Genomic DNA, 23,383 nt, shown 5'->3' with positions numbered 1-23,383 from the left:
GCACCACTTGATCACTACTATTAGGTGGCTCCTGTCGGAGACGCGGAATGCGCTCCTGGTCGTCCGACATCTGCAACTGGAGCTCACAGCGCACGCCATGCACAACCTCAACATCTTCCTCAAGTTCTACAAGAATCGCAACAAGACCCACGTACGCCTACCCAGCCCTGCTGCTAACGTGCTGTGTGTGTGTGTGTGTGTGTGTGTGTGTGTGTGTGTGTGTGTGTACTGGCGCGTACGTGCGTCGCTGCTGATCAGCGAACTTTTTTTTTATTGTACAGTGGACGGAGCGAGCGAAGCGGATGGCGACGAAGCGATTGAAGACCCGCGAGGGGTGGGACGAGCTGTTCGAGGCGCAGCACGTGGGCATGGCCTACGAGAAGATGGGCCTCCTCCCGAGCGACGGCTCGGCCCTGCCCACCGCCACGTCCGAGCCAGCCCCGAGCGCCCTCAACGCGCTCATGATGAACGTCAACCCACAGTTCCTCCTCGACGGCGGCCGCAGCCGTCCGCCGTTCCTCGTGAAGCACTTCACATCGGCGACCGACCTCGATCTGATCGACGGCTGCCTCGAGGAGGAGGTCCAGCTCACGCCTTCGCCTCCGGACGCCGATCAGGGCACGAGCCTCGACGCCGCCGATGCCGAACTTCGCAAGAAAGCCGAAGAGGAAGCGCTTGGTGCGCGCGCACACACACACAGCACACACACACACCCCACCGCACACGCACGCCGCACCCGCACCGCACACCGCACACGCTTGTGGACTGACGACCTCGCAGGGAAGTGGCAGGACACGAAGGTGGTGGTGCTGGAGGCGCGCGACATGCGGCCGGGCAAGTCCCGGCCCAAGGCCCTGGCGGCCAACATCTACTGTGTCGTCACGTCGGTGTCCCGCCTGCGTCAGTCGTCCGTCTGCTGGCACACGCCCCACCCGGTCTGGAACGAGCAGTACTTTGTCGGCGTCTCCGGTATGCGCATTTCCCCGTCGCCTCCCTGCTATTGTTGGTGCATCGGCGCTCACCGGGCTGGTGTTGCAACAGACTCCATATCGGTGCAGGTGCTGGACAAGAGTGAGTCGGCGGCGTCAGACGACTTGCTGGGCGTCATCGACGTACGTCACAGGCTTGCCTGCTCTCATTGTCATCGTCATCATGTATGTGTGCATAACAGAAAAGGGTGCATGTTGTTTGCGTCTGACAGGTGCCTCTGGGTCCGCTGCCCCTGGACCGAGAGGTGGACATGTGGCTGCAGCTCAAGTCCACCATCCCCAACGCGCTTCCTGGTACGCCACACATGGCGCAATTGAGTTCACATTCAATACGTTCGCTCTGTACTCACCACCGTCGCGTACTACCGCACAGGCGAGATCCACGTAAAGATCAAGAAGCAATCATCGCTGGGCAAGCTGGTCGCCCACCTCCAGCCTGCCGACGACTGGTCCGATGACGATGACGAGGAGGAGAGCGAGTCCGATGCCTGCACCGCACACCTCAAGCCCATGGAAGGCGATGAAGAGGAGCAGGTGAATGCCGTCGACGGCAAGGCCGAGGCCTTCGTCAGCGATCCGAAGAAGCCGCACTTCCTGGTGGGCAACGACGAGGAGGAGCGCATCGGTCTGCCGCTGGGCCATCACCACCCGCCGCGCCATCTCCTCGACTCGGCGAGCGACGTGGAGCCCGTCACGGAGGGCTCGGTCGAGGAGGAGATCGGATTCGAAGGCGAACTGAGCATGCGACCGAGCGGGAGCGGCCGGCCTCGCCCACGGATGGCCCGCCAGGACTCAACTCCGTCGGACGTGGGGAGCATGGGCCGGAGCACGTCGTCCTACGACGACATCTTCCATTTCGAAGTCGACGACGATCTCGGCAGCTAATCGCTATGAACGATTTTGGACAATTCATACGTCATCAACAGATCGAGAGAGATCAAACCACCCCAAAGACTCTTACCGTTCGAGAGTAGCGACAAGATTCTGAAAAGAAACGAATATTGTATTGACAAGATGAGATCAGATCGCCTCGGTAGAGAGACTCGACTCATTAGATGAGGCGAAGAATGCGGCGGCAGGTGTAGAGGAAGGCGCGGCGGGAACCCACGGCGTACGTGGGGATGAAGGCGGCCGCCAACAAGCCGCCCGTGTAGCCGTCCATGAGATGGTGCCAAGCGGTGGCGGGCTTCTCCACGCGAAGATTGAGGCCCACATGCTTGAAGCCCAAAGATCCGAGATTCACCATGGTGACCGGATCGACGTCGTTCTCCGCCACGCGAAGCGTTCGCGCCCCGAGGCCGAGCTTGTTGAAGAACGCCGCGCCGGCGTGCGTGAACACTCGAGGCGAGCCGAAGGTGACCAAGCGAATCTGGTCCACGGCCGCCACGAGCTGCGCCATCTGGAGGGCCGCCAGCGTGGCCTGCGCCGCTCCGAGGCTGTGGCCGGTAACCGTCACGTCGAGCTCGGCGATGGAAAGGCCCTGGCTCGCGGCGTGGGTCTCGATGGTGGCGCGCACCTGGGGCCAGGTGCTTCGGAAGGCGGCGAGGAAGCCCGAATGGACGCGCCCGCCCTCGGGCAGAAGCTCGGGGCAGGCGGCGGGCCAGGGGGTGAAGTCGGTGGCGAAGTCCGTCGCGGTATCGGTGCCCTTGTAGGTGATGACGACGCGCGAGCCCTGGGCACGCACGTAGGCCGTTGAAAGGTCGGTCTCGAAGCGGCTCACGGTGAAGCTCGGGTCAGCCTTGCAATTGTCGGCCAGGGGGAAGTAGGCGAGGGTCGAGTAGTTGGCCATCACGAGGGCCTCCTCCTTCGAGAAGAAGGCGATGTCTTCTTCTTCGGCTTCGTCTTCGTGCTGCTCGGCGAGGAGGCAGAAGTCGTCTTCTTCGGTGATGGTCGAGGAGGTTGTCGTGATATCGTCGTTCTCAAAAGAAAAGAAGTCTGAAACGTTCAACGAGGGAGTGGTGCATGACCTCGTCGTCGTAGTAGTAGTGGGGATGGTGGTGGTGGGGCGAGAAGCAGTTGTGATAGTAGTGGTGGTCGAGGTGGGAGCTGAGGCAGCGGTCGAGAAGAGGCGGCCGAGTGTGCGTACGAGAAAGCTCATGGTGATGTTAGCTGCTGTGGGGGTGGTAGCTGTTGTGATGTTCGACTTGTTGTGGTGCTGGCGAGGTGGTTGTTGAGAATGGTCTTTCTTCGTCGGTTGGAACTTATGTAGGCGCCTTGCGCCACGCGTGCGGAGTACGCAACGCTCCTGAGTGGGCGACAGAGCTCCGAATTGGGTAAAACGACACCCGGAAAAATCCCTTTATTTGCTGGACACGTCAGCATCTCAGAGAATCCCATGGCCAAGTAAGGAATGACTGTTCAAGAAAGGAAAGCCAACAGGGCCGCGTCAGGCAGAGAGCTGCTCCCGCCGAAAAGGCTGGCTTCCTGCAGGAAAGCAGCTCGTCCATGCGGCTGTCCAGCAGGAAAGCTGCTCGTCCAGGCGAGCGCGTGGAGTTGGACGACCTGGCGGCCTCCAGCCAAGCCAAAGTTGACCAGACGATGACCGTATGGGAATCTGATGGCGGCTGGAGAACTGCAGCGACGGCGCTGTTGAATCGCGGCTCGACGTTGATGGTGTGGTGTGTGGTAAAAGGGGTAATGGTTCATTTGATGTGCAGTTTCTTTGGCTTGCTCTCCTTCTTCTTCTGCTTTCCTTTGGCTGCTGCCGCTTCGGCCGATCTCGCTTTCTTGTTTCTGTTCTGGGCTTCCCTTTCGGCCTTCTTGGCTTCCTTTTGAGCCTTCTTCTTGAGTCCCGCCGTCGACGTCACACGGGCGGGAGGAAGTGGCGCGTCGTGCTCGCTAAACTCGAACGTATCCATCGTGCGGCGGAAGTAGGTCGGCGGAGCTGCCACAATCCGTAGCCTACACACAACACACGACACGTAAACACGGCTGTTCGAGTTCTGCAGGCCGGAAGGAGGATGAAGAAGACGCACCTCTGATTCTCCTTGATGGGGTGCGGAATCTCGAGCGAGCGACAGTGAAGGTGAAGGTTGTCGATGTTGTCGAGCATGAGCTCGAACCTATCGAAGGCCTCGCGCGAGCCGTACTTGTCGTCGCCGAGAATGGGCGCCTTGAGCACCTCCGCGCAGTGGACACGCAGCTGGTGTTTCCGCCCCGTCCACGGCCACAGCTCCACAAACGAAACCTCGTTGGTCGCATCGGCGCGGGTCTCGTAGCGGGTGACCGCCATCTTCGCGCCCTCGTCTATGGATCATTGTCATCGTCGTCATCATCAGCACCATCGTCATAAGAAAGCCGCGCAGTGTGAGCACATTGCAATGTGCACACAGGCAACAATCACGGGGGGGGGAGTGAGAGGCGCTCACCTTGCATGTTGGCTGCCACGCCCATGCCCTGGCCGAGTTCCTTGAGAGGCACGGCCAGCCGGCCGGACCTGGGGTTGGGCACGCCCGCGAGGACGGCCCAGTACTGCTTGGTGACGTGCTTGTTCTTGAAGAGCGACGTGAAGTGGGCAGCATCGGCGCGGGATCGGCCCATGATGAGCACACCGCTACATTCCTGTGTTTGTATATGACCGTGTTCAATCAATGTATCCGTGGTGTGTGTGTGTGTGTGTGTGTGTGTGTGTGTGTGTGTGTGTGTGTGTGGTTCCATGTGTACCTTGTCCAGGCGATGCACGAGTCTTGGTACTTCCTCCTTGTCGAATTTGAGCGCGGATAGGAACCTACCCAGGTGATTGTCTCCCACATCGGACCCACCTTGCACGGGCAGGCCAGGCGGTTTGTTGAGTGCAATCAGGCGGCTGTCCTTGTAGATGACCCAACTCTGCGCCAGCTTCGTGTCCTCCTCTGATCAAAAACGTGTGAGCTAGAGACCACACGCGGGAGCTGCTCGTATAATAAGAACGAATAATAATAATAACATAGGATGTGATGCGCGCGGGTGCACCGGAGAGCGGGTTCATTTCCCGCTTGATGCGAGGCTTGGCGTCGAGCTTGAGAGTGTCAAGATAGGCCGGGTAGGTGATCACATCGCCCACCTGCAGTTGTCGCTTCCCGTCCAGCTTGGCGGTCCGCTTGCTGCTCGTTGGTGCGTCGCCCTCCTCGTCCACCACCTGCTCCGCCGCACCAACCACTCGGATCTAACGCAAAGCGTCAGCACACACACACACACACACACACACACACACACACACACACACACACACGAGGGCGGAGAGGAGGGGTGCCTTGCGCTTGCGAAGGAGCTTCTGGAAGAGGGAGTTGGGGAGGTGCGGAAGCTGCAGCTTGAGCCACCGATCGAGGCGCATGTCGGCATCGCCCTCGGGCACCACGCGCCGCCTGTCGCGGGTCTTGGGCTTGGGCCTGTCTCCGGTAGGGACACCCTGCTCGTCCCCAGCCTCTTCTTCATCATCCTCTTCATCATCGGCGGCATCGAGCTCAAGCGCTTCTTCACCCTCGGTCCCGTCGTCGTCTTCATAGTGATCGCCTTGACCGTCGACCATTACGAGATCCTCCTCTCCGTCGTCGTCGGCGTTGAGCTGCACGCCGGCTCCGGCGGTCACCGGGCCGATATCGCCTTGGTACGTGACCCCCTTCTTGTTGATATCCCTCCGCTTGCTGTTCAACAGTCTTCTCCGCTTCTCGTCGGCACTCTGTAAGCTGTTTGCCAGGGGCGCGTGATCATCTTCACCCTCATCATCACTCCGCCACCCAGCGCTTTCTCCGTCTTCATCTTCCTCTCCGTCGTCTGCAACCGGCAGCGGCTTCGCTCCTTTCCGAGTAAAAGGGGGCGCCGAGGTGGCGATGGAACGATGCGAAAGGTGATTGAGGGAAACGAACAGCGGTATCGAATGGACGGAAGATTGCCGAGCCGGAGCTCCGTTGAATCCTCTTTGCCATATATGCGGCACACCAGTAGCGCGTGCGTACGTGGTTGTGCCAGCAGCAATCGGCAGACGCCTTCGTCCATTCACAGCCGCTCTCATCTTCTCTATTTTCTTCTTTGATTTTCTCGACCCCTGGGCCTTTTCTCTTTATTTCCCTTTGCTTACGTCATCGGCAGACACGACGCAAAGATCAAGAACCTCACACACCTCGCACACAGAACGAGAGCACGCCTTACGCAAGCAAAGCCAAATGGTGTCCCTTTTTCTCCAGATTGTGTGAATCATCTGGCACATGTGCTGATCCTATCCAACCCCACATCGATCGCTGCAGAATTTCTGGAATCTGACGGGGCTGCCGCAGGGGATCCTCAACTTCCCGCAGGGCGCACGGTTTGAATCCACCTACCGCTGCTATTCGGTGGCGATGATGGGCAAGGAGAAACTGGAGAACGGCGGCAAGAGTACACTCTCCCACGCCATCGTTGTGCTCTTCTTTTAGGCTAACCCCAAATGCTGTGCAGTAATCTTGCCAGCATCTGCACTCGATGTTCTCGGTACGTTATTCAATTGAGACTTCACCATCTGTTCTGAGGGCACTAACACGGCGTCTTGTGTAGCGCGCCTCAATATTGAATACCCCATGCTGTTCGAGCTGAGCGGCTCGCAAGGGCGCGTCACCCATTGCGGAGTGCTGGAGTTTGTGGCTGATGAGGGCTTGTGCTACCTTCCTCACTGGGTAGACCCTTGCTTCTTCTATTTCTGGCGCCAGCGCGTACGCTAATGCCCGTGTACATCCTCTTGTTGTTGCGGCGGTGTGCAGATGATGCAACAACTCTTGCTCACCGAGGGCCAGCTTATCAATGTCAAGAGTGCCACCCTTCCCAAAGGCACCTACACGAAGCTGCAGCCCGTCGACGAGACCTTCTTGGATCTCACCAACCCTAAGGCAGTGTACGGACTTTGACTCTCGGCCTCACCACCCAATCTTGGGATTATCATTCTCACGACTGGTTGTTCGCTGTTCGTTACTCCAGGCTGGAGAACGCACTCAGGAACTGGTCCGCCCTCACCGCAGGCGACGTGATCATCATCAACTACAACAAAAAGTACACATCACGAGCTCCGCGCAGCCTTTCCCCTTACGCATGTGAAACTGACCCTCTCCATTCAGGAACTATGAGATCAACGTGCTCGAGGTGAAGCCTGACACCCCCTCTCACGCCATTTCGATCATCGAGGCCGATGTGATGGTCGACTTTGCCCCTTCAGAAGACCAGCTGAAGAAGGGTACGTACTCTAAAGCCCCCTCCCGGACGGTCGGGCAGCGATTGATAGATTGATTAAATTGGTCCTGCAGCCGAGCAAGCGCGCCGACAGCAGTTGGAGAAAGCGGCCGTGAGTTCGATCAAGGGCAAGGGCAAGGCTACGGAGAAGGAGGCGCCCGGGGCCAAACCGGCGGAGCCTGAGCCCGAGGTGCCGAAGCCCTCCTTCCCCGGATCCGGCTTCAGACTCGACGGCAGGTCCATCAGTGCGACTTCAAGCACCCCTTACTCCTCTTCGTCTTCATCCTCCTCTTCCACTTCTTCGTCGGCGTCCAAGCCCGTCGTCAGGCCCACCACTTCTTCCTCTTCCTCTTCCTCTTCTGCTCCGTCGCTGTCGGCAGCCAAACCAGCGGCCGACTCGACGCGAAAGCCGGGCGGACTGGTCTTTGGAGCGGGGAACACCGCCGCGGCCGCCGCCAGCGCCAAGGCCAACGCCCCAGCGGCCAGCAAGGACCAAGGCAAGAAGAAGGAGGAAGAGAAGAAGCCCGCCCCGCAGGAGGAGAAGAAGTTCGTGCCCTTCTCGGGCGCCGGCTACTCGCTCCGAGGCTAGACGAGACTCGACTCATAGCTATGATCAACGTCAAGGGGCCTTGAACCGACATGTACAGACATCATCATCATCAGGTCAATCACTTCTTCTTGTTTATCCGCTTCCTCCTATCCTTTACAGTCTTTCTACTCGATGTCGTTGATGACGATGGTGATGATGACGACGTGGTGAGGCAAGTTGTGGGGTAGCTCCTACTAGGACTTGTCCTTCCTCGTCCAGAAGAAGGGGTCGTGCTTGAACTTGGTGTTGAACTTCTCGTACCACATGTCGAGCACCTTGGTCGGGATGAGCAGCAGTTCGTTCCGCGTGTCGGTCTGCTTGTTGAAGCTCTCCATGAATCGGAACAGGTCGTCGGCGATGAACTTGGCGAACAGCCGGTACTCCTCTTCCTGTGGCGGCACCGGGCTCACCTTCTTCACGATCTCTGACGACGGCTCCAACATAATCCCTGTACCATCATCATTCACTGGCCATGAGACACGACACGCACGACACGCACGACACGCACGACACGCACGATATGCACGACACGCACATACCGAGCTGGGCCTGGAAGGGCTGTGTGACAAAGGCGGGCGGCCAACGCACTTGGAGAATGTTGGAGGGGAGGTTGTTGGAGACGGCGCCCAGATAGAGCCACTCCTGGTAGGGCGGCGGGCTGATGTACACCGTCAGTCCGAACGACGGGTCTTGGATGGGTTGAGTGAGGAACACAGTCAACTGGGTGGACGGAAACGCACAACATGATGCAGGTAAGGGCCGAGGTGAGCATGTGGCACACGGCAAGTATTTTTTGATTGAAGGGTGATACCTGGCGTATGGCCTGAGCGTCAGGGATGAGGACGGTCCATCGGCCAGGGCTGATGGCCTGTGCGGTGGTGATGACCGGCTTGCCGGGCACCACGACGCCAAATGGCGTGGCCTGTTGTGCTGGGTCCTGCTGCATCTTGCGCTGTGGGGTATTTATTGTGTATTTAAAAATTCATTTCTCTTTCGTATTGTTTCTTCTCTTTTGAAAAGAGGTGTGAAATAACCTGAAAATTGGCCAAAAAGCCGTCTCCCGCCACTATTCGAGGAATTCAAACCCAAGTGACGTGTCGTTTGATTACAAATCTTTCAATTGAAATTAGATTTCAGAGGCGAAAGATGCGACGAAGAGGCGGAAACAACGCAGGGCTGATTTTGCTCGCCCTACAGGTGGCCCAAATTGGGTTCGACAAGATTCCTCCCGTGACGCTCATCGTCGGGGCCATCAATGTGCTCCTCCACTACGTCGATACGAGGCTGTCGATCTATGACGTGTGCATAGGAGCCGGCATGGTGTGGCATCGCTTGGATCTGCGGCGATTGCTGCTTGCCTCCTTCTTTCATCTTGACGATATGCATCTCTACTACAACATGGTGTCCCTCCTCTGGAAGGGCCGCGACTTGGAGCCGCGAATGGGCAGCAAGGTACCCACCTCACTTCCCACTTCCTCTCCTCGCAGTGCTTCTTCTTCTAAATGTACGCCGGCTACCAGAGATTCGCCACGTTGGTCGTCCTGTTCGCTCTCGTCTCCAACATGTTGATGGTGGTGGGAAGCGTCCTCTTGGATCGCTTCGCTGACATGCCAGGTGCGTCTCTCCTTCTTGCTTCTTCTCTCCTCTAGACACTGCACTGATCTGGGCGAACGTGCACGCACATACAGGCCCCTACAACTCGTGCGCTGTTGGCTTCTCGGCGGTCTTGTTCGCGCTCAAGGTGGTCACCACCCACTACTCCACTTCCCCGTACTCTCACGTACAGACCCACCACTTTGCTCTCTGCTAGCGGCTGTCTTCTTCTTCTTCTTCGTGCTTACACTTGTTACTTGTTGTGTTGCGCTGACCGAACGGCCTGCAGTTCATGGGGATGCTCGTGCCCACGCAGTACCTCTACTGGTTCGAGCTGGTGCTCATCCACCTGCTCGTCCCCGGCTCCTCCTTCTTCGGCCATCTGTGCGGCATTCTCACCGGCATCCTCTACGTCAAGGTACGCTCTGACACAGCAGGTGCCACCTGGTTTGCTTGGGACGTGATCGGTAACCACACACACACACACACGACCGCACATGCAACAGGGCGTCTTCCGGCCCATATTGGAGCTCGTCGACTTTGTGCTGAGCTTCTTCTTGGGCGGCCTCCCACCGTCAGCAAGCGGCGGCGGTGGAGGCAGGTCCCTGCGCGACGGTGTCATCTACACGAACGGCGGCCATGCACCATCTCATGGCTACGCGCACCAGCCAGGGCCATATACCGCCACCAGCCAGCCGTCTGCGTCGCCGCACTACTCTGTCGGCCGTGGCGGCAGCTTTGCCGGCCGAGGCTACCGCCTCTCCTGAGCCCTTGGTAAAACCCTCACAATCAAGTGTACAGTAAGTGTACAGTGCATTCTCGGGTAAGACCAGACCTGGTCTACTGGTTGATGTGTTTGCGTTATGTTTACTTTCCCTCACGAGGGAACATATAAACGTGAGTGTAAATGGTGAGATGATGTGACAAAGTCCAAGTTCGAGAAAGTATGCGGAGCATGCAACCAATCTTTGTTTTTTCTGCCTTCTTTTCAGTTTGTGCCTTTTTATCGCTCGAAAAAGTCCGCCCCGACAGCTTATTGTCCCTATTCGGGCACAGACGTAAGCCACCCATTGTCGAAACATGACCAGCATTAGCCGCAAAAGGACACACGAGGAGCTCGGCATGGCTCAAGGAGGCCTCCACACCACTTCTTGCCCTTCTTCTCTTGCAGAATTAACACTGGACGGGCTGCTGATAGAGTTGAAAGAGTGGGTATTCGACCGCATCGACGACCCGACGAGCTTCTACCACCTCTGCCTCGTGTCCCGGTCCTGGGCCTCTGTCGGCCGCGCGGCTGGGCTCCAGGCGCGTGCCAAGGACCGCTTTACCCGTCCCTCTGCAATCACCACCTACCGCTCCACCCAATGGGACGTCGAGCTGCTGACCTGGCGACTACCCAATGGCCGGCCCCACGGCCCCGAGCGGGTCGCGATAACGCCGCACCGCGTCGGCGGCAGCGGCTGCCAGGTCTACTATGCCGAGCGGGTCTGGGTCGATGGCGCCCTCGACGGCGACGAGATCATGTGGGAGATCAACGCCGCACAGCGCCGCTGCGCTGGCAGCGTCTATCGCACACACCCCTACAGCGGCATCGACGCTGTGCTCGCCTGGCAGGCCGACCCCAACCACGCCGCTGAAGCTGCGGCCGCGGCCAAGGCCTACAATTCGGGACCGATCGCCGAGCAGACGGCGATGACGATGGCGACGGAAGGTGGTGAGGTGGTGGATGACCGGCAGGCCGAGGCCAGGGCGCAGCTGGGCCGGTGGGCGCGGTGGGGCGTGGTAGTCTTGTGGCGGCGTTGGGCCGCCAGCGAGCTGGTCTGGCACGAGGAGCTGCTCGAGGAGATGCTCGACGCCTACGGCGTAAGTGGGGCCTTGGAACCCGTCGAACAATGAAATGCAGTGCAATGTAAGAAGATGCAATGTATGTACATTGGGGGGGGGGGCATCAGTGTTGGGGTTGCATGAGCCGCTGGATGGCGGCGACGGACTTGGGCACACCGGCGGAGAGGACCCGGTTGCCCTGCGCGGTGATGAGGACCACGTCTTCGATGCGCACCCCGCCAAACTTGGTGTCGAGGAAATGCAGTATCTTGTCCTTCACCAGGTACGGCGCCAGTTTGCTGTTGTTCAGCGCTGGTCGCAACAGCGCGTCCTACACGCACGCACACGCACACGCACACAGCACCGCATGAGGGCAAAAGAAACACACAAACGCACACAGTGAGCGCACGCGCACCATGAAGTAGAGGCCCGGCTCCATGGTGAGAGTGTAGCCCGGCTTCAGTACGCCAATGGTGCCTGGGTCGTGTACGTCCAGACCTAATCAGAGCGAGAGATTGGTGTGAGTGAATAGTTGCGGGTATGCGTGTGAGTGATGTGTGGTGTGTGGTGTGTGGTGTGTGTGCGTCGTGCCGATGTGGTATGTGTGTGTGTTGCGCACCGACGTGATGAACGAAGCCGTGGGGACAGAAGTAGGTGGAGATGGAATTGGCATCGAGGCCGCTCAATTCTCCCTGCACGAAGCCGGCCTTCAGCAGGAGCCTGTTATAGTAGCTCCGCAGCTCGGCCGACAGCGTCGGGTAGTCCGCCGCGGGCTGCATCATCGAAATGCCCTTGGTCTGCAGGTCCAGCACCAGCTCGTACACCAGCACCTGGTCCTCGGTCCACTCGCCGTTCACCGGGTACGACCCTGCAAGCAGCAGCGCGTCGGTCATCAGATTCAAATGGGGTTGGCGCGACCAGCGATGCGAAGCGACGGCGTACGGGTGATGTCGGTGGTGTAGCCCAGGTACTGGCCGCCCGCGTCGACCAGGAAGATCTGCCCGTTCTGCATGACCGCGTTGTTGTCGGTGTAGTGGAGGATGGCGCTGGCCTCGCCCGCGCCCGCGATGGGCCGGTAGCTCTGGTGCGCCAGCCTGGCACGAGGAGCCGCGCACGATATGGTAATCGAACGCGTCAGAACCGTGCGCGTGCGGCTGCGTGTGCGGTGGTGTGCGTATGCGCTTCTCCAGGGGAAATGGGCGGAGCAGGCACCCGCAAGCGTAGCACAGATTAATGAAGAGGCCGTCCATGTTGTATTCGAAGGCGCCCGGCTTGATCGACTTCATCAGGTGGACGTGCGCCGCTGCACTCACGTCGGTAGCGATGCGGATGAGCTCGATCTCCTCCGCCGATTTGACGGGCCGGACAAAGTTGAGCGCCCTAGACACGCCGACGCGTTAGAAGAGCCATTCATCACCCCCGCTCGCCGCAGCGACAGCTGCGTCATAGCGGCAAGTGGCGACGCACTTGATCAGCGTCGAGTTGTCGACGGTGTAGTTGGTCAGGAATCTCTGTCCGGCCGTTGCGACGAGAGTATAGACTGGGAGAGCGGCTTGGTTCGTTCGGTTGTACAGCGCAGCCGCAAGCTGGGGCGCATAAAGCCTGCCACGCACCACGCAAACACGCAGCACACAGTAAGACACGGTACGTGTGGTGTAAGAATGCGATCGGCCAGCGTACACTTCGTCGACTCCATACTTGGCCTTGACTTCCGCCGGCTGGAGGACTTTGCCGTTCCTGTGTGTGGGTAGAGCACGCACGTTCAGTGCATGACACGACACGACCAACGACACGACCAAATAACACGACACGCATGGGACAGACTCGTGCGAGTTTGATGGTTCGCGCACCAGATGGCGTAGGTGCTGTCGCGCGCGGGCATGAAGAGCGTGGTGCGGCCCGAGGCGATGTCGATCAGCACCGAGTAGCCGGGCTCGTCGACCCCGGTGAGGTACAGGAACGAGGTCTCCTGGTAGAACTCGAGCTCGACGTCGTTGCGGTAGGTCAGGTCCAGCCCTACGAGCAGCAGCAGCCCGTCGGCCCCGCCGCCGGCCTCGTCCTGCCACACGGCCGGGCTCAGCAGCCGCTGCCGCAGGCCCTGCCGCATCGTCGCCAGCCAGGCCTCCGTGGGCGGCTCGAACGGCGCCACGCAGCTGGTCACAAACCCGCTATCGCCACCACCCGACGAGTCGCTGGTCTTGTCATTCACCTCGGCGGCGTAGAGGGAGACGAACACGACCACCAGCACCAGGGCGACGGCGAGAGCCACGGCCAGCGAGGCGGTCAGGGTGCGGCCCCACTGCGGCAGCCACCAGCAGACGAGCGTTGAGAAGAAGGGCACAAGGATGAGAACAAATCTTTGGGTGGGGGTGGGGTACCAGGGCATAAAAGCGGGAGAAGCGGGAACCGAGGCTCTCACCCAGCAGCAGCGGCCTCCCCTCCAAGTCCTCCATGTCGTGGTGAGACGTCCGCCACCGGTGGCCGGTCTTGCGGCTCGTCATACGTCTGCCGATTGGGCGGGATGACAGCAATCACATATTACAAATTCCGCAAAATGTTGTGTATGCTAAGCGTGTGTGACGTTGGAATTCAAAATATTAGGTGATAAAGCGGCGCAACCAGAACGTCTGGCCACCTTTCGCTCGCCGATTACGGCACACCGCTCGCCCCGGGGCGTGAGCCTTTTCTTGTAGATTGTTGTACACACGGCCAACACCGCGCCATGAGGTCCGTCGCGGCTCTGCTGGTTCTCAGCTTCTGCCTGGCTCTGGCCAGCGCCTCGTTCGAACCTGCCTCCCCTGCCGCCGGCTGCTCCGGAAAGCCCAACTTGTCCCCCATCTACGACGATGCCCCTCAGGTACTGCCCCATCAAACTCAACCAACTTGGTCGTCTCTCCCCCCCCCACATCTTCGTTATTTCTTCGCTTTCTCATCTTGTATGATGATTTTATGTTGATGGCTCTTGCACATAACCACAGTTTGTGAAGTCAGTGCCCAACGGCAAGCTCTACATCCAGCGCAACGTGACTCCGCCCGTGTACATCGTGCACCTCTATGGTACCGCCTACGAGATGGGCTACGCGCAGGGTCAGCTCTTCAAGGACATCGGCCCCAAGTTCTGGCCCTCGGTACACCAACCCCGTCCTGCTAGCCCGTGTTCTGCTTCTCTTTGTCATTTTAATGTTATTAATAACAACATTATTTATTTTCCATTTTTTGTCACCATGTGGGCGCATACACTCATGAGTGCTTTTATGGTATAATATGTAGATCATGGAGTACATTTACTCCCAAATCGACCAGTACCTGAAGATGTTCCCCGAGTGGCTGCAGCACCTCATCGCCGAGTCTGGCGTCGACGCCGCTCTCGACAGTACGCTCCCATGTTTATATTTATTTTTTTTTCTCTTTTTCTGACTGACGTCTGTGGGCTGGCGCGCAGTCACGGGCTACATGACCGAGGCCTACACGCCCAAGCGTTTCTTCGACGAGATCCGCGGCATCGCCGATGGTTCCGGCACCGACTACACCACCCTCTACCGCATCCACATGTTCCCCGAGGTACGTGTCTCGTTCGCGCTGCTTTGCCCCGTGTGGCTGTGATGATGTTGGATGGTGATGATGATGACCGCTTGGCGCCCGCTCACGATCGTATGCTCGGGCGCCGTCGACAGCTGATCCAAGCGGCCTGCAGCATGTTCGGCGCCTGGGGCAAGGCCATCGCCAACACCAACGGCACCCTCTACCAGCTTCGCGCCCTCGACTGGTCCACCGACGGACCCTTCCAGCAAGTACTCACTCCTTACAAACTTTTGACTAATTATATCTCTCAAATAATAATAATAATAATAATAAAATTAACACCATCATGTTGGGCGTGGTCAGATGCCTGCTGTGCTGGTGTACCACCCGAACGAGGGTGACGGCCACACCTTTGCCTCGTTCGGCTGGGCCGGCTTCATCGGCACCATCTCCGGCTACTCGTCGTCGCACATGGGCGTGTGCGAGAAGGTGTGGGCCGGCTACAACGGCACCCTCGCTCGTGTTGGCGTGCCTTGGCATTTCCTTCTGCGCGACATCATGCAGGTACGACCACCACTCCGCCATGCAATCACACGGACAGCGGCAAGTTGATTGATCTCACCATCTTTCGCACACGCGTACAGTATGACACCGACATCGCCGATGCGACCATGCGCATGGAAGCGGCGCGCAGGACTTGCGCCATCTTCGTCGGCCTGGGCGACTACACCAACACCTTCACCGCCTTCGGTTACACCCATGACAAGCTGGTACGCCGCCACCACCAACCAAATCACCCAGCCCAGCGCGCTTTCTTAACTAACGTTGCTATTGGTTGTTGTTCACAGCACATCTGGGATTGGAAGAACTTCCCGGTGTACCCCGACCACCCGAAGATGGAGGGCCTGGTCTACCTCGACAAGCACCCCCAGCCCTCGGAGCACGTGTGCTTCTCCTCGCTCCTGCAGCAGTACTACGGCAGCATCACGCCCCAGAACACCATCAAGTACATCACCTCGCAGGGCGAGACCGGTACGCCAACACACAACACACACACATACACACACAACACACACACACACACACACACACACACAACACACACACAGCAACCCCGAGCTGACTCTTTCATTGTTCGCATCGCATCAGGCGACATGCAGATTGCCGTGTACGATTTCGCGTCGGATCACGTCTACCTGGCCAACGCCGGACCCGCGCCCAACGCCGTGCCCGCCTACAAGCGCCCCTTCATCCGCCTGGACATGGCGCGCCTCTTTGCCGAGCCCAAGCCCTAATCACGCTTTGTGTTTGTTCTGCTCTTTACATGCAACCACATCATCACCACCCAACTTTAGTAGTTTCTTCTTGTAAGTCAACAGGGCTGTGCGGTGGTGCTGACGTCACCATGAGCGAACTGAAAGAGAGAGAAATAAAAAGTAAAAAGAAAACAAAATCAATTATAAAGATGCAGACGCGCCGACAACAGCAGCTCGATGAGGAGGAGATCGCGAAGCAGCTCGAAAAGCTGACGCCCGAGGAACGCGTCGAGTTGGAGAAGGTGAAGAATCAGTGGGAGGCCATCCAGCGAGAGAAGAATAAGAGCATCCAGGAGCACCTGCGCGACTACAAATGGAGCGATGAGGAGAAGGAGGCCCTGCGCTACTGCGCCGTGCGGGTGGGTGCCGCCAGCGGCGTGGGCGGCGTGGCCTTCGCCGTGGTGGGCGACCTGTGGCTGCGCAAGGTGCGCGGCGTGACGCGTCCGCTGCCGCGCGCCCTCTTCTTCGTGCCCACCACCGTGGCCGGCCTGCTGACCGGGTTCGGCTTCACCTCGGGCCTGTGCATCAACCGACTGAGCGAGCTCAACTCCCCTCTCGGAGCCTCCATGCGCGACATGTACCCACCCGTTCAATCTCATCTTTCAGCTGTTGGATGGAATTCTGGGAAACGTGGAGATGAAGCGCTTGTCTCACCGCAAGAGGAAACGCGCACAGGCTCCGTGCGCGCACCCTCGCGACGCATGGTGCCAGCCCTGACGTGGCCCCCAACCTCGAGAATCTCAACAAGCCACCCGGTGCCGAGCGCTTTGGGTACGCTACGTGCGCGAGCCTGCTTGGGTGTGGCGATCACTCACCCCACCCGATTGTTTCTTCTTCTTCTTCACTTAGCCGGCCTGGCGGGCCAGCAGCAGCGGCACCGGAAGCTCGACCAGCCTGGCAAGACGCCATCCTGGCGGAGAAGAAGGAGGGAGACCTGCCCGCACAGAAGAGCTAAGAGAGAGAAGGGGAAAGAGGCCTCGATTGTTCTCACCTTTCCCTTTCTCCTTCACTATTTTAACAAACCTTTCCTTTATGCCTATGACCCACCCTGGCCGAAGTACTTGGCGATGATCGTGATCAGGATGTTCAGCGCAGGCAGTGCTTGATCTTGTTGACTCTCCTGCACAGGAGACCGCGCCCATGATGAGTGCGACACGACACGACACGACACGACATGGAGAGAGTACCAGGCGAGACCGATCCTCGGCGAGCCGTCGGAGAAGGGATCGAAGCGCGGAGGCCATGTCGGCGTCGATGGGCTTGTCCAGCCGCGACAGGAGCGCATACAGCCACTGTGTGTGCACCTCGTCGACCTCCTTGGCCTTCTTGGCCCAGCGGATGTGGTACTCGAGCAGCTGCCTCACCGAGACCTGTGTGTCGTGGGTCGCTGTTCGAGTAAGCAGCACCACAGTGTGTGGCCGATGAGCATTGAAGGAGGAACGGCGTTCGTACGATGTCGAGAGTCATGACAACCGACATGGTGGGTCGAGTGGGCGTGACTAGTGTGCGCTCGTCGCCGTGACGATGTATGCCCAAGTTGATCTGCTTCCACCGCTGTGCGTCCTGCAGGGCGAGTCAGATAAGGCGTTGAGCGTTTTCGCGTTCGACGTTGTCTCTCTGTTTTGTTGTTCGACACTGATCCCGAGCTCAAGCGGACGAGGTTTGTACGCACCCTGATCGAGGGAAGCGGCTGTGCGAGTTTCGGCTTGGGCATCGCTTCGTACCGATGAGCAAGATCCTAGCAGAAGACGAAGGCCCAAACACGATCAACACTGTGTGGTGCTTGCGTGTGTCGGGTGTGCGGTGTGTCGTGGGTGGTGTAGTACTTTGCGCAGGGCATCAAAGTTGAGGAGGAATGTGCTCTCCCACTCGGGGGAGGGTCGTAGAGCCTCGGGACACTCGGCGATGTCGGGTGGTGGCGTCAAAAAGGTGGTCTGCCGGCTGTGTGTGAGAGAGTGAGGGAACAACAGCGTGTCAGTGCCTGGAGCACAGGAGCAGCAAGTCTTCTGAACCACGTCCGTCGTCTCGTACCTGTCATACTGCCGAGGGTCGATGTTTGATTTGACCACCTTGGGCACTCGTTTCGCCTCCCATCTGTGTTGGCAGCACGAGGTCAGATTTGTTCATTAGATTGGGCATGTAGCACATGCAGGAAGGAGGAAGGAGGAAGAGATAATAAGAACCGAACGCGGCGCAGATAGTCGAAGCCATCCATGGGCGGACCGGCGTCGGGTCCCAGCTCGCCATCAATCTTGAATGCACGCGGGCCGATGTAGTCTTCTTCCTCTTCCTCCTCTTCCACAGCCGCTGGCGACGCAGGCTCCACCCCCGCCTTCTCGCCCCCCGCAGGCACTTCCTCATACGCTGCCCACTCCATCTCTCGTGCAAATATAAATCAAAAAATAAATAAAAAATATCATAATATATTTACTGAATAAATCGCAGCTTTTTCACTAATTATCCACCATACGCACAAGATGAACATGAATCATCGTCAAGGCACAACCTCGCTCATGGCAACGAGCTGAGCCCTATGTTTGGAGGCCAGGGAAATATTCGAGTGTGTTAGGATAAAACAAAAATGGGTGGTGTGTACATCGGCATGCTCTGTTCCTCTCTTTTCAGGCGTTGTAGACCTTGACTATGTCGAGGATGGGCTGGCGGCAGATGGGACAGCCCTTCTGGTGCTTCTTCAGCTGCTGCGCGCAGTCGTGACAAGCCGCCAGGTGGCCGCACTTGTAGAAGATGACGTCCCTCTTCTCGCACAGGCAGATCACGCACAGCGACTCATCTGTAAAGATCACATTGCAAGCCAAAGATCGCATCGATCAGCACAGGGCTCGTTGGCCCCGATGATGATGATGGCTCGTGTAGTACCTTCTTTCTGCTCCTTCTCGAGCGACAGCTGCGCCATGTTGGAGGAGAGGTCGTCGGGCGGCGCGGAGGGCGCGCTTGCCTGGGGCGGAGGCGCGGCCGCGGTGTGCATCATCGTCGCCGAGCCGGAGAGCGGCCCGTAGGGGAATGGATATCCGGCGACGGACGTTGATGCCGAGTGCGGCTGCGGAGGCGGCGCCGTGAAGTGCGAGCTCGTCGGAGCGCCGCCGGCGGGGGTCGTCGTGGCCGCGTACGCAGCGTAAGGATAGGCCGAGGCGTCCGGTGGCGGGAGCGCGCCGCTGGTGGGCGCGGGCGGGTAGCCGGTGGTCGTGGGATAGACGCCCGAGCCGCCGATCGCACCACCCTGCTGGTAGGGCGGCGGATAGGGCGAGGCGGGGTAGGGCATGGAGCCCGGCGGGCCGTACGGCGCAGTCTGCGGAGGCGCCATCATAGGATCATAGCCGGGATAGGGCATGGTGGGGTGCGGCGGATAGGCGCCCGATCCGCCCGGTCCGGCGGCGCCGAACGGGTAGGGCTGGGGCGGGTAGCCCGCGGGCGAGGTGGCGGTGGTGGGCGGAGGAGGATAGGGAGAGTGCGGAGGCGGGTAGGCGCCGGCCGGTGGGGGCGCCGCGCTATTCGGGTCAAAGTAATGACCAGCCTGCACGAACAGAGCGTTCCAGTGGCCTCGGGCCGAGGCGTGGATGTTCTGCGCCAAGTACTGCACTTCGGGTCCGTGCAAAACCATGTCGACGCGCATGAGCACGTCCACGCGACCCACGCCAGGGCACCCTGAAAAAAAAGGGGGGGGGGGATAATGGTGAGCATTAGGAGACAGTGGGGGCGCACATGCAAGTGGTGATGCTGTGTACCGTTGAGGTGGGCGTGGCTGTCCTTCCATCGGGCAACGTCCATGGGCGCTCCGGTGACGGGGCTTATGAGTTTGCCCTGCTTGCTCTCGCAGAGCTTGGATGCCGCTCCCGGGAAGCCCGCGCACAGGCACAGATTGCATATGGTGATGCTAAAAGTGGCAAAAGAGTGAGCAGCTGACCACCTTTCAAAAGGGCGCGCAAATGCGGGCGAAAGAAGTACCTGTGCGCCAACTTCGAGTTGGCGGAGAAGCCGAGACCACGGCCTTGCCAAGCCTTGAGGAGGAAGTCGCCTTCCTTGTCCGTCATCACAATGTGGTACCAGGAGAAATCTTTCCCTTTGCAGCCCGCGCACACATAGTTGGCGAACCGTGTGTTGGTGTCGCACCCCTCACCAGGGCATCCTACAAGCACACGGAAAACACGATTAGCAGAGAGAGAGAGAGAGGCGATGACGATGGTGGCCGACTGTACCAGCATAAGTGGTCTTGCCCTGGCGGTCGATGACTTCGTAAGGCTTGGTGAGCAGCGTCCTGTGCCTGGCACAGCCGGGAAAATTGACAAATAGGCACTGTTTGCACACGCCTAAAAGAACCGACGAACCAACGGGCAGTTTAGCCACCACCTTCACTGCCGGTCGGGTTATGGATTGCGTGGACCCGCACAGGAGCGCGGTACCTATTGCGACAGGGTGCGTTTGGCGAGGGTCGACGGTGACGGCAAGGCTTTCGACGCTGCTAGGACGGCCCGAAGACGGCGGTGGAGCTGGCGCACCTGTAGCAGGCTGCGCAGGCGCGCTGTAGTGGATCGCTGACCGCACGCGCCCGGTGGTGTACTTGAAGTCTGACCACCGGCCAACGGCAGTTCCCTTGATCTTCTTCTTCGCATAGTCGAGCTCGCTGAACATCAGGATGATGTCGATGCGCGCCAGGAACTCACGGCCCTTGGTGCCGGGACACCGTTCGTGGCAGTGCGTGAAGTGGTTCTGCCACAGCGCCAGGTCGACGGCTTGGCCGGCCTCGTCGACCAGCTGACCCGTGGAGTTCGCCACGCACAGCTTGTCGTTGATGATGGGAAAGAGAGTCGCGGAACACTCCGTGCAGATCAAGAGGCACGTCGCGAGCTTGACCTGTTATCAAAGCAATACTCGTGAGTCAGTGCAAGGTGAAAAAAAAGCGCAATGTAAAAGATGATGGTTGTGAAGAAACAAGAGAAGGCGAACGTGTTTTGCTCGCTGACGTACCTGGGCTGGCTCCTTGACACCGCACCGATGCTTGAAGGCAACGATTGCTCGCTCAAGTTCTTTATCGGACAACGTTATTCTGTGGCCACACGGTTCCACATGCGTGCAAAAGATGAAGACATGAGCTCGGTACATAGATGTAGGTGTTGGGTGGGGGCTCACCTGTAAATGTCGTGATTCTTGCATGCGCAGCCGACACAGGGAAATCTAGATTTTGCAGTATTGACATCGCAGCGAGCTCCTGAACAACGCGTGCTGACGCTGTCCACGCCATACGGGAGACTCAAGAGTTGCTTGTGATTTCTGCAACCTGCAGATTAATGCGTCAAAAAAACACTCTTTATAGTGAAGGATGTGGAAAAAAATCCATCATCGTTAAAGAATGGGATACCTACCTGGGAAGTTGAGAATGCGGCACTGACCGCACACAGCAGCAGTGATTGGGCGAAAGGTCGAGTACTCGACACCCATCTTGACTTGCTGAGGAGGAAGCGAAAATCAAAAAGGGATGGAGATGACGCTGCTGGCGATGGAAATCGGCAAGCAAAATCAGATACTACAGCCACGAAATGTGTCGCTATCCAGCTCTCGAAGTTTCGTTTCCAAGTTTCTGCCCGTTTCCAGCCCGAACTCAAACTGCGCGCTGACGTAAGCCCCCGAACGTAAGAAGATGGAAGCGAAGTCCCCTGAGCAGAGGATTGAAGAATTGGGCTTGCAGCTGCCGCAGGCCAGCAAGGGCATCGCGGTCTACAAGCCCGTCGTGGTGGTGGGCAACATCGCCTACACCTCGGGCCAACTGCCGCTCGATCCTGTGACCAACCAGCCGCGGAAGGGCAAGCTCGGTGATGGGGTCTCCGTCGAGGAGGGCCATGAGGCAGCTCGTTTGTGCGTACGTTCACTCCTTTCTTTTCTTCACTCAATCTGCAGGGTCCTGATCTATTCCACGTCCGAAGAGCACTGACCCTGCGCCACACAACAGGGCCTCTCTATGCTCGCGGTGCTGAAGGCCGAACTGGGCTCTCTCAACAAGATCAAGCGCGTGATCAAGCTGGTCGGCTTTGTCAACTCTACTCCTGACTTTGAAATGCAGCCTAAGGGTGAGTTGAGCCTCTTCTATGGCCTGCTCGAGTGTGTGCTTTCGCTCACTTTCTCCTTCCTCCTTGCCTTCATATGCGTGGCGATGCATGGTCACTGCGGATCAGTGATCAACGGCATCAGCGAGCTGTTCAGGGACATCTTCGGCGAGGAGGCGGGCGTCGGTGCGCGGAGCGCCGTGGGCGTTGGTTCTCTCCCGCTCGGCGTGCCGACCGAGGTGGAGGGCATCTTCGAGCTTCACCCTTGAGTACATGTGTATGTGTAGCATTGTATGCAGCAACCTTGACCATGCAGAACAGGAGATCTGGCCTTGAGTGTGCAACGGACACGTTCTCTTCCCTGAGAATGTTTCCTTACCGGCCAAGGACAGGGGGAACCGCCCCTCGTCTGGGTCTTCTCGACAAGAAGGAGCTGAGGATGAAGAAGCTTTGCGGAAAGAAGGATGCCGCACGGTTGGGGTGGGTCAAGGTGGAGCTGCCGAAGGAAATCTACGACCAGTTGCACGAATTCGGGAGTAGCATCCCCAGCGAATGGACGTGCGACAGTCAAGGGAGGACGAGGGCTGAGGGCGGCAAGGAAGAGCAACACTTTCACGTCACCTTTCTCCTACAGCTCAAAGATGCGCCAGGCAAGGTGAAGGCCCTGCGCGCGATTTTGAGCCAAGAAGAACCCATCGAGCTTGGATTTGGTGAGATGTTTTACAATCGTGTGGCCCGCATTACTCGGCGCGAGGTGCACTGCCTCGGTCTGCCCATACTCGATGACCGCCACAACCGCCTGTTCAACCTGCGAGAAAGATGTGCCACGGCCATAGGCGGCAAGGTGCAGCCTCATCGCTTCATATACTGCTTTTTGATCTCTGCTGACAGCGGTGGGCAGGTGGCCTACAGTGGGCCAGGGCACATCTCGCTGGCCTACATCGTAGGACAGCACGCGCGTGACGGCGAGGCACTGGCGAAGAAGTCCAGCGGGCTCATGTGCGGCCAACAGTTCCTCCTCACCTCCGTCGTGGTGGAATGGGGACCACGCGATGCCGCCACCAAGGAACGAGCAGAGGTGCACTTCCAGGGATGCGGGCCAGGCACAGAAGAGAGGACAACGGGAGCCACCAAGGCGAGGCAAGAGGTTTGACGCCTCTGCTCTTCTGTGCAGGCTTACAGCGAAAAAAAGAGTAGGATGGCGCCAATGGGAATCGAACCCATGATCTCTCCCTTACTAGGGGAGCGCGGTGCCGACTGCGCCATGGCGCCCCAATCCTGCCAACTGAGTGGTCCGAATAAACGGCAACGGTTGAGCAT

At 58.7% G+C, this 23,383-nt stretch overlaps 13 protein-coding genes across 13 annotated transcripts; 7 read left to right on the top strand and 6 right to left on the bottom strand.

The window, feature by feature from the left end:
* Positions 1 to 97: 97 nt before the first annotated feature.
* Positions 98 to 1,874, top strand: ACA1_062230 (C2 domain containing protein; the record flags this gene model as incomplete). The annotated part of the gene is made up of 6 exons (XM_004339446.1): positions 98 to 151; positions 282 to 678; positions 781 to 969; positions 1,042 to 1,112; positions 1,202 to 1,283; positions 1,363 to 1,874. 6 exons carry the CDS (start codon positions 98 to 100, stop codon positions 1,872 to 1,874), a joined length of 1,305 nt encoding a protein of 434 aa, XP_004339494.1.
* Positions 1,875 to 2,040: 166 nt separating this feature from the next.
* ACA1_062220 (lipase, putative) lies at positions 2,041 to 3,087 on the bottom strand (the record flags this gene model as incomplete). Its single annotated transcript, XM_004339445.1, has 2 exons — positions 2,041 to 2,505; positions 2,551 to 3,087. 2 exons carry the CDS (start codon positions 3,085 to 3,087, stop codon positions 2,041 to 2,043), a joined length of 1,002 nt encoding a protein of 333 aa, XP_004339493.1.
* Positions 3,088 to 3,631: 544 nt separating this feature from the next.
* On the bottom strand, positions 3,632 to 5,726 carry ACA1_062210 (RNA pseudouridine synthase, putative; the record flags this gene model as incomplete). The annotated part of the gene is made up of 8 exons (XM_004339444.1): positions 3,632 to 3,890; positions 3,965 to 4,235; positions 4,358 to 4,425; positions 4,462 to 4,550; positions 4,653 to 4,840; positions 4,941 to 5,106; positions 5,200 to 5,646; positions 5,685 to 5,726. 8 exons carry the CDS (start codon positions 5,724 to 5,726, stop codon positions 3,632 to 3,634), a joined length of 1,530 nt encoding a protein of 509 aa, XP_004339492.1.
* Positions 5,727 to 6,304: 578 nt separating this feature from the next.
* On the top strand, positions 6,305 to 7,752 carry ACA1_062200 (Ubiquitin fusion degradation protein 1, putative; the record flags this gene model as incomplete). Its single annotated transcript, XM_004339443.1, has 7 exons — positions 6,305 to 6,341; positions 6,498 to 6,616; positions 6,701 to 6,831; positions 6,915 to 6,986; positions 7,052 to 7,167; positions 7,238 to 7,408; positions 7,544 to 7,752. 7 exons carry the CDS (start codon positions 6,305 to 6,307, stop codon positions 7,750 to 7,752), a joined length of 855 nt encoding a protein of 284 aa, XP_004339491.1.
* A 194-nt stretch (positions 7,753 to 7,946) lies between these two features.
* Positions 7,947 to 8,698, bottom strand: ACA1_062190 (uncharacterized protein; the record flags this gene model as incomplete). The annotated part of the gene is made up of 4 exons (XM_004339442.1): positions 7,947 to 8,200; positions 8,292 to 8,310; positions 8,341 to 8,472; positions 8,564 to 8,698. 4 exons carry the CDS (start codon positions 8,696 to 8,698, stop codon positions 7,947 to 7,949), a joined length of 540 nt encoding a protein of 179 aa, XP_004339490.1.
* Positions 8,699 to 8,898: 200 nt separating this feature from the next.
* On the top strand, positions 8,899 to 10,112 carry ACA1_062180 (peptidase, S54 (rhomboid) subfamily protein; the record flags this gene model as incomplete). Its single annotated transcript, XM_004339441.1, has 5 exons — positions 8,899 to 9,204; positions 9,273 to 9,366; positions 9,441 to 9,532; positions 9,635 to 9,763; positions 9,852 to 10,112. The coding sequence occupies 5 exons, from the start codon at positions 8,899 to 8,901 to the stop codon at positions 10,110 to 10,112; spliced, it is 882 nt and encodes a 293-aa protein (XP_004339489.1).
* A 313-nt stretch (positions 10,113 to 10,425) lies between these two features.
* On the top strand, positions 10,426 to 11,241 carry ACA1_062170 (uncharacterized protein; the record flags this gene model as incomplete). Its single annotated transcript, XM_004339440.1, has 1 exon — positions 10,426 to 11,241. The coding sequence occupies one exon, from the start codon at positions 10,426 to 10,428 to the stop codon at positions 11,239 to 11,241; it is 816 nt and encodes a 271-aa protein (XP_004339488.1).
* A 52-nt stretch (positions 11,242 to 11,293) lies between these two features.
* On the bottom strand, positions 11,294 to 13,622 carry ACA1_062160 (aminopeptidase p, nterminal domain containing protein; the record flags this gene model as incomplete). Its single annotated transcript, XM_004339439.1, has 9 exons — positions 11,294 to 11,500; positions 11,585 to 11,667; positions 11,789 to 12,037; positions 12,112 to 12,263; positions 12,382 to 12,549; positions 12,637 to 12,771; positions 12,850 to 12,906; positions 13,020 to 13,468; positions 13,548 to 13,622. 9 exons carry the CDS (start codon positions 13,620 to 13,622, stop codon positions 11,294 to 11,296), a joined length of 1,575 nt encoding a protein of 524 aa, XP_004339487.1.
* Positions 13,623 to 13,891: 269 nt separating this feature from the next.
* Positions 13,892 to 15,986, top strand: ACA1_062150 (Nacylsphingosine amidohydrolase, putative; the record flags this gene model as incomplete). Its single annotated transcript, XM_004339438.1, has 9 exons — positions 13,892 to 14,026; positions 14,148 to 14,297; positions 14,440 to 14,542; positions 14,612 to 14,730; positions 14,844 to 14,960; positions 15,055 to 15,255; positions 15,336 to 15,461; positions 15,540 to 15,723; positions 15,841 to 15,986. The coding sequence occupies 9 exons, from the start codon at positions 13,892 to 13,894 to the stop codon at positions 15,984 to 15,986; spliced, it is 1,281 nt and encodes a 426-aa protein (XP_004339486.1).
* Positions 15,987 to 16,156: 170 nt separating this feature from the next.
* On the top strand, positions 16,157 to 16,962 carry ACA1_062140 (uncharacterized protein; the record flags this gene model as incomplete). Its single annotated transcript, XM_004339437.1, has 3 exons — positions 16,157 to 16,584; positions 16,719 to 16,778; positions 16,857 to 16,962. 3 exons carry the CDS (start codon positions 16,157 to 16,159, stop codon positions 16,960 to 16,962), a joined length of 594 nt encoding a protein of 197 aa, XP_004339485.1.
* Positions 16,853 to 18,384, bottom strand: ACA1_062130 (uncharacterized protein; the record flags this gene model as incomplete). The annotated part of the gene is made up of 8 exons (XM_004339436.1): positions 16,853 to 16,917; positions 17,055 to 17,127; positions 17,195 to 17,377; positions 17,460 to 17,561; positions 17,680 to 17,745; positions 17,834 to 17,948; positions 18,039 to 18,101; positions 18,191 to 18,384. 8 exons carry the CDS (start codon positions 18,382 to 18,384, stop codon positions 16,853 to 16,855), a joined length of 861 nt encoding a protein of 286 aa, XP_004339484.1.
* Positions 18,385 to 18,628: 244 nt separating this feature from the next.
* ACA1_062120 (zinc finger, C3HC4 type (RING finger) domain containing protein) lies at positions 18,629 to 21,461 on the bottom strand (the record flags this gene model as incomplete). Its single annotated transcript, XM_004339435.1, has 9 exons — positions 18,629 to 18,798; positions 18,885 to 19,670; positions 19,751 to 19,899; positions 19,971 to 20,085; positions 20,222 to 20,332; positions 20,426 to 20,531; positions 20,607 to 20,876; positions 20,991 to 21,069; positions 21,451 to 21,461. The coding sequence occupies 9 exons, from the start codon at positions 21,459 to 21,461 to the stop codon at positions 18,629 to 18,631; spliced, it is 1,797 nt and encodes a 598-aa protein (XP_004339483.1).
* Positions 21,462 to 21,660: 199 nt separating this feature from the next.
* On the top strand, positions 21,661 to 23,216 carry ACA1_062110 (endoribonuclease LPSP; the record flags this gene model as incomplete). The annotated part of the gene is made up of 4 exons (XM_004339434.1): positions 21,661 to 21,879; positions 21,970 to 22,087; positions 22,456 to 22,907; positions 22,965 to 23,216. 4 exons carry the CDS (start codon positions 21,661 to 21,663, stop codon positions 23,214 to 23,216), a joined length of 1,041 nt encoding a protein of 346 aa, XP_004339482.1.
* Positions 23,217 to 23,383: the final 167 nt, after the last annotated feature.

Source organism: Acanthamoeba castellanii (assembly GCF_000313135.1).
Source record: "Acanthamoeba castellanii str. Neff unplaced genomic scaffold scf7180000084599, whole genome shotgun sequence".
Lineage (NCBI taxonomy): Eukaryota > Discosea > Longamoebia > Acanthamoebidae > Acanthamoeba > Acanthamoeba castellanii.
This window is presented reverse-complemented; position numbering and strand designations above follow the sequence as displayed.